This window comes from Mchenga conophoros, linkage group LG18, assembly GCF_057382185.1.
Source record: "Mchenga conophoros isolate Kocher_MC1m ecotype Shallow Benthic linkage group LG18, M_conophoros_male_GT1.1, whole genome shotgun sequence".
Taxonomy (NCBI): domain Eukaryota; kingdom Metazoa; phylum Chordata; class Actinopteri; order Cichliformes; family Cichlidae; genus Mchenga; species Mchenga conophoros.
In genome coordinates, this window is record NC_140543.1 from 17,408,495 (window position 1) to 17,418,907 (window position 10,413).

A 10,413-nucleotide genomic window follows, 5' to 3' on the forward strand; every position below is an offset into this window, starting at 1 on the left:
TGTCAAATCTTCCTTAATATTATAAAAATTTAGATGAAAATTAACAACCTAACTTCTTCAAGAAATGATACCTTTGCTATTACTGCTGTTGTTACTGCGGTCAAAATGACCCTCCTAGTGTTAAATTCCTTCCCCTTTCTTCTGATTGGCTGACCCTTGTAAACAGAAGGTGTCAGCAGGTGAGTGAGGTTGCTGCATTAATCACCAGGATATCCTCTCCCTGTACAGAGCTGAAATAGAAAAACTGTCTGAAACAGTGTTTAAAGCAATCAGAAGTCTAAGCTTATTGCTTGCACATACACACATTTCAACAATAGGAGCACCCATCCCTATAAAAGTGTAAGTGTGTATATTATATATAAAGGCAAAAAGTAACGCTTTTAAAAGGGTTCATCCACCTGTAACATATTCATGAGTAATTAATGATTAATAAAAACAATAAAATCAATATCAAAAATCAAGAGGATGATACACCGACATGCAGTCAGGCTGATTAATTGTCAAATTAGTGCACTAAACAATCTTTCTTGCTGTATCATTGCTGGCTACACCTGAAGGAATCTGTTCTCATGGAAAAATCCACGAGAAACCTGAGTTCCTGTCATGTGCAGACAAGACCAGCATACCAGGCCCTGTCAGCCAATATGCTCTCTTCTTTGAATCAACTTGACCCTGCTAGGCAGCGTGCCAGCAGACGTCACACTCCAACCAGCTACAGAGAAAAAGGAACACTATGTTCCTGGCCCCGGCTCAAAAATGTTTTCACCAGCACTGAAAGCATTATAAGTACACAGCTCTACGCAGCCTCTTCCACTCACTCAAGTTCTCCTGAACAAACAGTAGTAAAAAAGTTGTTTATAGCCCTTCTCGAGCTCTTATGTGGTGTGGGTGGTTGACCCTTTAAGCGCCGATGTCGGTGGGTGTCGGACCGAGCAACACACTTCATCTGGGAAGCAGCCATCCCCTTTGGCCTTGAAGCGCGGAGTCGCCTATACAGCTCCGCCTGTCCTCTCTTAGCGGCTAGTACAAAAACACAGAAATCTGGCAGGGGCACATTAAGTGACTCAGCCATGCGTTTATCTGGAGTAGTAAATTTTGCCTAGGATTAGGATCCTTCCCCCCTCCCCCTCCCGTATCCTGTTAGATCCGGTTTGATTTACAATTGGAAATGTGTAAGTGAGCTTTCCGGGCAGCAAATAAAAAGTCCAAATAGGCCAGAACATTCTGATATTCTAATTAAGTCAATATTTACTGTGCATATACTAAATTTAATCCCACTGATAATCGGATGCAAGAAAGCTACGTACTATTCCTTTCAAATATGTAACATTTGATCTGCCAAAACTACCCCGTGCACATATTTCAGTGCGACTACATTAAACTATAAAAGTAGGACTCTAAAGGCTTCTTTCTAGAGGCCCTCTGACCACAAGCCTCCTGTTTGTTGATCTTATATTTTTTTGACCCCAAAGAGCTGATAACAGCAAATTATAAGTGTGACAAGAGGAAGTAGCTGGGGTCTGCGGGACTGATGTTAATCTCTCGTCAGGCTTCCTCTCGATATATCAAGTTAGTGCTTTTTGCAGCCTCAATAAAAGGACTGTAAGCGACAGGCAGAGGCTATACCAGTACCGAGACAAATGATCACCGGCTTCAATCTGACCCATCCTCGTGTTCAACGGTGTTCTCACAAACTGCTATCTAGTCAACCGCATTCATTCAGTTTTGCCACAACCTGCTGATCTTTTTGTTTTTTAAATTGTAATATGTGCTCTAACAACTAAACTGCATGTGTGTGGTCTATGGTCCTTGTACATTCTCACCATGCCAGCCCTGCCTTCAACAAACAGTACCTCTGAATGGCTTGTGAGCGGGAGCAGTCGAGCCACTGTGGGGGGGGGGATCTTTCATTACACCGTTGAATCTGATGGTTCAGTTTGCATGAATTATGTTTTGTGTTTTGGCTTTAAGAAAAAAAAAAGAACAAACACTTCAAAAATATTTAATTTACTTTGACAAAGTATAAAAAAGGAGCGCAAATCTGCACATTTGTAAACCTGAAAGGTTCAAATATTACTCAATAATTTCCATTTTCTCTGTGTCGCAGCTCTACAGTGTTTTTATTTCTATAAATAACACGAGTGGAAACTATGCAATTCTTTACATATTGTACTTAAAGAGAGGCAAGTGCTTTTTTGTGAGTTTCACGTCACGCATAAATTAGCCCCAGTGTTCAGATCTACTTTGCCCTTCACATTAAACCTGTGTTTTACTGCTGGCTCAGCTTCTGAACTTTGACAGAACATAACCTGAATCTAGAAACTACTCTGGTTTGAGCCTATGGGGCCTTCTTAGGACATCAAAACATGGCTGAGACAACGCTCCACCTAGTGGTTTCAAGGCTAAACATTCAACTGCGACAAACTGAACAAAAAATTACTGAAAAAAAAAAACAAAAAAAAAAACAACAACTTTGAGACAAACACTAAAATATAATATCTACATAGTATCTTGCAAGAACACAGGCTTTCATGCAGCATCTGCTACAGCTGCAAACAAAACCATCAGATTAGCAGCGAACAGTATTCTCCAGCAGGACGCCAGAAAAGTTGTTAAAACACACAGATGAGCACTTCTTAGACAAATGCATCAACTGGCAGTCAGCTGATAATTAGAAACACAGTTGGTAATATACTGGACTAAGGTATTAAGAGCTTAGGAAGGCATATAGCCCCACCTAGTGTCCCCTAACACAAACAGCACTGATCTACAGATCAGTGTGCCTCACTATGCAGGTGTTTTTAAAAAAAAAAAAAAAACACTTTCACGGCACAGATAGTTTAAGGTTTACTTACATCTTCAGTTTTAGAAGGGAAGTCATTTGGCTTCTCTTCAGAGGAATCACAGTCTGAGATTTGTTGCCCACTGTGCTTTTCAACATCTTCCTGAGACTCATCACCCAGGTCGCTGTCTGTGTCAATAACGGGAAGGTCATCTAGGAATGAAAGAAAGAGCTGTGCTAGTGCTGTAAATTTTATCTTATGGCGTTTATCAGACTATAGAGATAACTGAGCTGTTAATATATAACAGAAGTTTATCACCTTAAGTCAATTGCTTTTACTAAGAAAAATCTGGAAATGGACCACAAAGTAGACTGAGTTAAAGGAACAGTTAAGCTTTCTAAGAAATTAGTTAATTTACTGTATTACCCAGCGTTACAGACAATAAGCATTTTTTTGTAAATTTGCATCTGTACACCAGCACAGTAGGTTAAATAATGAAAATCTGATTGAAGGCCACACTTTGAGATTTTGATTCAAGGGGTTTAACAAAAGCGGTGCATTAACTAGTCCCGAATTATAGCCAATACTACACTTAGTCCAACTAGCCCATTCTTGGAAAGCAGGAATGCACTGATCAGCTCAGCAACACCAACGGAGCTGGAAAACAACAGAAGACAACTTTCTCGAGGAGTTAAAGTTTACAATAAAGACGTGCTTTCACTTTTTGCACAATACTCACTCTTTTGCACATTTCAATTGCACTGTTGTGTCTGTATTGTTCTGTTCTCTCTGGTGTTGCACTGTTTTTGTTGTGTTTTTTGACAATTTTTGCACATTGCACTTTATGTAGTCCTGTGTTGATTGTCTGTTATATGTCATATAGAGCACCATGGTCTTGGATGAACATTGTCTCGTTTCACTGTGTGCTGTACCACTGCACATGATTGGAATGACAATGAAGCCACCTGACTTGACTTGATAATGACCCAAAACATACTGCAATAGCAATCCAAGAGCAAAGAAACGGTTGTCACCTGATCTCGAGTGAATAAGGGACGCTTTTCAGTTATTAAATAAAAAACTGAAGGCAGAGAAACCCACAAACGAGCAGCAACTGAAGGTGACTGCAGTAAAGGCCTACCAGAACATCTCAAGGGAGGAAACACAGCACATTTAATAATGATGGGTCGGTCGCGAATAAAATGGCTCTTAGAGCTGGCTCTTTGACGTGAACGACGCAAGCCGGCTTCTTATCGAGAGCCGTTTTTTTTTTTTTTTCTCTCACCCTCAAAACTCCAAAACACGTAAAAACTCCAAAACACGTAAAAACACGTACAAACTCCAAAACACATAAAAACTCAGAAGCACATAAAAACTCAAAACACGTACAAAAGATAACAGAACTGCTCCAGGATGCTAGGGGCAGTGTTGAACTTTTGTTACCTAGTGGCTACACAAGCCAGCAAGTACCAACGACCGGATTTGGTGTGTGGTAGCAAAAGGTAAATGAACATTTTTTTTAAATTATTATTTGACTATATATGAATGCTTGTGTATAAATACACAAACAATACACATATGCTTTTAATTGTGTAATTTAAGTGATCTAGGTAGCTCTGTTTTGGAAGTTCAGTTCATACTAGAAATGTGTTTTGGAGTTTGTACGTGTTTTGTCTCTAGGGGCCACCGCATATATTTATATATAAACATATATAAATAAAACCACTTTTTTTTACATTAGTGATTCCTTTTGTGCATAATTTTATATTGTTGTTAATAATAAATTAATTAAAGCAACAAAACAACCTGAAGAGCCGGTTCGGAGCCGAAAGAGCCGGCTCTTTTTAGTGAGCCGAACCGAAAGAGCCGGTTCTCTAAAAAGAGCCGGAAATCCCATCACTAGCATTTAGTAAAGTCCATGGGTTCTAGTACTCAGTCACGGACTATAAAGGATTTTCAGCTAAATATTAAGAACTACTTTTACATTTAAATGTTATGTTGGTTTGTCCAATTCATTTTGAGTTTCTAAAAATGGCAAACTGTAAAAAAAGTAACTGTAAATGAAGAAGACTGATAGTACACCAACATATGTTTTTTTGTCATAAAGACTGAAACAAAGAATGCGCTAGTTTGACCATAAAAGCACCTCCAAAGGTCAGAAACTATTTGTTTTGTCGTTAAAAAATTGACAAAAAAAAAGAAGAAATTTTGAAGATAAAGGTGAACTTCAGTTAGAATAACCTGAAATGTAAAATTTCTCCCTCAGCAAGTCACAACTTAATTTTATACCTTTATCAGTGCTGAGCATGAGCAGTGCTCTGCTGTAAGACTGAGTGGAAGCTGTGGGTCTCCCTCGACTGTGACACTGCTGCTGCCTCTGTGCAGTAACTCTGGATGGATGCTGCTCCTGGGTCTCATCATCAGGCTGCTCAGAGTCACTGGAGCTCCATGCAATGTTCACTGGGTCCTCCTCACGGTGAGGGGAACTGCTCTGAACTGGGAAACACATACAGAAGGGGACAATGCAATGTTCGAATTGAATCACTATGAGGTGCTTGTTAAAACTGGAGACTTACTTCTGAAGACTATTGAAGAAATTACAAGAAAGCTTGCCTATAACAGTTGTGGCTGTGCTGAAAAATAAAGGTGGCTGTATAAATACTGACTTTCTAGCTTGTTAGAATTGTACAAACTCTGTTTTTGCCTCAGATACTATTTCCATTTAGGTTTGCACATGTTTTAATAATTACTATAAATCAAGCATGCCCCATGTTTTGTGTTATGTGCGCATATACTAGGTATCACGTTAAGAGAAACCCACTTAAAAGTGATCTTCAGGTGAAGGTGATTTCAAGATTGACCAGTACATTTAATCTGTCATTAATTATGTAATGATTCATTAAATAAGCAATGATACAGAAATCAATATGAAAAGTAAATTTCAAATGACAACTAAAAATATGCAAATATGACAAATATATTAATAACCCTTTTTAAACATTTCCATTTTAAAAAAACGTGTACAAGAAATTCACCGTTTCCACAGACTAATTTCAATTTAGATTAAGAGCACACACCCCTAAAGTGTTTTCCAGTCAATAACCAAAAAGTATGATTTTGTATTTCAAAGTAAAAGAAATGGCATATATGAGCTCTTTTTCATCTGGAAAGCTTCAGAAAGCTATGATAAGGAAACTTCCTGTTTCTACTTAGTAATTGCCCTGGAGTAATAGGATACACCCTCACAGTGTCACCCAGTCTAATTGTGCATTTCAAAGTAAAAGCCCTCTGAAACGTCATACATTAGATATTTCTTTTCCTCTGGAAAGCTTCGGACAGCTATTATAAGGAAGCTACCTGTTGCCACAGACTAACTAATTTTATAACTGCTGTACATATTTCCCATTTTCCTAACAAATTTAAAAGAAATGAGTGGGCCCTGACTTGTGAACAGTACTGTACACTTAAGTATGAGGTACTTACAGAGTATTAAAAGTTGTGAGGTAAGATAGAAGATAGAAAAGTCTGAGATGGACCATAGCAAAAAAGGCCAGCAAACTGAGCAAGATACCTGCAGCAGACAACTGTTTCAGCTTCTTTAGAGTAGATATTTTTCTTCCTGAAGACGGAATGATCTGCAACAAAAAATAGAAATCCACAGTATGAACACAGTTGGGAGTAGCAGGGTGATAATGCTAAGAGATGGACGGAAAGCTGTTGATCTTTATCACCTTTGTCACCGGACTATCCAAAAAACTGTCTCCACACTTCTCCCAGCTCTTAGCGGATGAAAGGGAAGAGAGCGAAGAGGGCTCCCTGCCCACTTTCGGGAGAGCATTTTGGATATCATCGGGAAAGAAAACGCACTTTATGTCCCTGGAGTACCTTTTACGCTGCAGAAAATTAATGAAGAAGTAAAAGGGGTTAGCTTAATAATAATAATTTTTTTAAAAGCCTTTAACGGTTTTTGCTAAGATAACCCTGCTGGAGGCTTTAATGATAATTTCACCTGTATTTACTCTGACAACTGAATTACAAATGACAGTGGCTATATTTGCTGTTATTAATAGTTAAAATATGATTCTAGCAACACATGCCTGGCTAGTAAACCCCTTTCCGCTGTGGGCGGGCAAAACCGGATAACATGGGCTGCTAAAGCTAACTAGCTATACTCCATTGAGTAGCATTAACTGGCTAGCTAGTTACCAGACTTCTTACCTTCCTGGAACTCATTGAGAAAAAAAAACAGTCAATGCAGAGTTACTGAAGTGGTCTGTGTGCGTGTCCCCAAAGCGTCATTAGAAATATAATATATCTCGAACCCATCTTTGTGAAGTTACCGGTGTTTCCTCCCTCACTAGTTTGCTAAGCGCAGGAACAAACTAGTGGCGCTTACCCAATCTGGAGGTGCGTTTCATAACTCACCAGCGTGGACCGGAGGCGGATATGGGTGAGATTCTCACACCAAATCACTCAGTTATGCCTGTAAAATTTAGATTGATTCACTTTTCTTGAAACTCTTAATACAGTTTTCTTCTTGAGTTTGCTTTTCTGCACTAGGCTGAACTGCACAAGTTTAAATACGTACCAAAGGGTATATTATTCTACTGATACAGGTAAAAGTCCAAAAATCATTACTACAGTAAATATACAGGCCAAGTTACTACTCTTTATAAAGAGTCATATCACACTGTCATTATTATTTTTATCATTATTATTATTATTAATTGGAATTGGAATCTATGGTGGAAGCCTCTTTAATGCATTTCTCATTTTTGCATGGAAGCAAAGGGACCTTCTCTTTAATAATAACAGTAACTGTTTAAAAGTCTTTAAGCTTTTCAAGCTTTTCTTCCCTGCCCAAGCATTCAATGCCCTTTATGCCTCATTCTCCCATTCATACAAAGAATGTTAGAGTAGCCCAGACATACATACAAACACTTAAGCACTTTGACACATATTCACACTCTGATGGATGCATCGGAAAGTAACTTGGAATCAATATCTTGTCCAAGGGTATCTGGCGTGCAGAATAGAGCAACCAGCAAACCACCAACCTTCCAAGTAGTAGATGATCTGCTCTACCTTTCTGAGCTACAACCACTCCCATTTTGAATCCAATTATTGCACTTCTTACTCTTCTACTTCTTACTACTTTTTAAAATGCTTTAGTTATGTATTATTCCGAAAATTAAGTGGATTATTATAACTCAAGCTACTAAACAACATATAAATAGTTAAAATAATCAATAGCTGCGACATGAAAAAGACATAGACAGCAATAAATCAGTAACTGTTATCCAATGACGTCATGTATATGATTCTAAAAACTGTCATTTTACTTCATATATATTACAATGTACAACCTCTGAACTATTAACCTACTTTAAGTAAAATATCTAAACACTTTTTTTCTGCAACTGAACTATCCATCACAAATTTTGGTTTAAATATTGTGTGAAAGGTTCTTTTTACACAATAAGAATGTGATAGGATCCAGGGCTCCATATGAGCTTGAAAATTATGACAGCAATGAAATGAGTCTTGGCTTGCTAAACTTTGCATGGCCACAATCTTGATTTTTGCATCACTGAAGTAAAAAATCTTGAGCAGGACTGTGCAGAGACCTCTACAACAGAGGGAGCTAATTCCTTGGGATGTTCGACTACATATCCACTTCCACTGCTTCTTAAATGTTGAGTTGACCAGACCTTTCTAACCTTGTGTCTTGCAAAATTAGTCTGTCACACTGCTAGCAAAACCTACACATCAGTTGCAAACATATTTTTTCATCAAATAGTGACTTATGTGAAGGAGAGGATTGTAGAAGAATTGAGTTACGGTACCAAATACTGTAAAAATAAAAAATTAGCACATCCGAATCTATAAAGAACTGTGTCACAAATTTGGATCGAAATATGTGCTTCAGACTGTGATGGAAAACAATGATGTGACTGTCGTTCCAGGCATTTTGGAGGCCTTAAAAGCACAGCTCAAAAAATCAACCCAAGAATCTTCTCTTCCATGTTTTGTGGTTTAAGGAAGACAGTCGCCTGCTGCATAACCACTGAATAACAGAGACAAGGAAATATTTATTTACATGCGAAGTTACAACCCTCTTTTCAAAATATAAGTACATAGGCTGCAGCAGATGACCACCCCTTACCACCTGGTTCTGCCAGGGGTTTCAGTCTGTAAAAGGGAGTTTTTCCTTCCCGCTTGGTGGTCCTTGGTGGTCCTAGGTGGTCCTAGGTGACACACTGGAAAGATTACATTTGTCTGATTGTCAATTTCCTCCCTAATACTGTGAGTAGAGCAGGGCGATATGGCCAAAAATATTTATCACGATATATATTTGAAAATTTGCGATAACGATATAACCGACGATATAATTGATGCGAGACAAAATACAACTCCACAACATTACTAGCGCAAAAAGACAACCTTCCATTTATTTTCACTTAAACAAGAAGCTGGTTTTTATGTACATTAAAGCTTTATAAAAATGTAACAGTGCAAATGCAAATTCCTTGCTGAAAGTTTAACCAAAAGGCATTTCCAGTAGAAATGGGCTGACATATCCTGAGCATAACCATGTATAATATCCACTGAAGTTAAAAAGAGGTGCTTTGCAACATTAAACTGCAGTGTGCAGTACGCATTTTTCGGACCATAAGGTGCACGGGATTATAAGGCACATTAAGCGAAACAAAGCAGTCAGATAAATCAAACTTTATTAAACTCATTCTTCTTGCTTCCTCCACTTCTGTACCATTGATTCATTAATGTTGAATTCTCTGGCAGCTGCTCTATTCCCATGTTGCTGCAGTATATTAATGACTAACCTCGTATTGTGGATGGATTATCTCAGTTGTTCTCCTGACTGAAGTTTGGTCCATTTACAGCATCCTGCCATGCGATTGCATTTGTCTCTAACCATGAAGAACCTTCACGTTAACCTTTATAAGTGGAAAAGTGTTAGTGTTCGTCCTCCAGCTTCACTGTTTATGTTATGCTAACATAGCTGTGTCGCTAGCGATCACGTAGCACATCATTATATACCAGCTAGCCCAACTTCAGTAACCCTACAAACGTCACTGCTGTTTAGTTTCCCGTCTTCATTTATGTTGGAAGTGATAGCAGAGCTGTACGTTTGATTTTTTTCAGAAATCTCTCAGTCAGAACATGCAATATCATGCTTAGGTAACTAGCGAAACTAGCGAGCTAACTTCCGCTAGCTTCCTGCTAACTTCTAACTCCGTTAAATGTAATAACTTTTGTTTTCATGGATGCCTGGAAGTTAAACTTCATAGTTACACCTGGTAAAGCAGCAATGCTGATCGTTTTATTAAAGATGAAAGAATTTAGACAGTTTTTAAGTGATGCTGCAGTGTTGTTTGACCTGAAGCATACGGAGTTTAGGACCCAGATTACTCCCAGATTTAAGAGCATCTTAGTCCGACAAATATGACAATAACAACGGCCGCTTGCATGTTCTGCAAAAAAATGTGCTTTGTTGTGTATCTGATGGACAAACACCAAACCAGTTCCACATCACGGAAGTTGCACCATTTTTACAAACCAATTCTGGTTCATCTGTTTCACTCAACAATCGGCCATGTGCGTATGA

At 38.4% G+C, this 10,413-nt stretch overlaps 1 protein-coding gene across 3 annotated transcripts in view; it reads right to left on the minus strand.

The window, feature by feature from the left end:
• Positions 1 to 7,197, minus strand: part of spidr (scaffold protein involved in DNA repair) — a 42,076-nt gene extending 34,879 nt beyond the window's left edge. For 2 of the 3 annotated variants that reach the window (XR_014889550.1, XM_085254937.1), the window contains exons 1-5: positions 7,002 to 7,197; positions 6,515 to 6,676; positions 6,355 to 6,418; positions 5,073 to 5,279; positions 2,856 to 2,995 (exon numbers count right to left, since the gene is read on the minus strand). Coding sequence is in view for 2 of the 3 variants with exons in the window: in XM_085254937.1 (XP_085111063.1) it covers positions 2,856 to 2,995; positions 5,073 to 5,279; positions 6,355 to 6,418; positions 6,515 to 6,676; positions 7,002 to 7,016 (588 nt within the window). In the remaining variant the exon portion in view is untranslated. The remainder of the gene's footprint in view (positions 1 to 2,855; positions 2,996 to 5,072; positions 5,280 to 6,354; positions 6,419 to 6,514; positions 6,677 to 7,001) is intronic. The other variant, XM_085254936.1, reaches the window with a different exon arrangement.
• Positions 7,198 to 10,413: the final 3,216 nt, after the last annotated feature.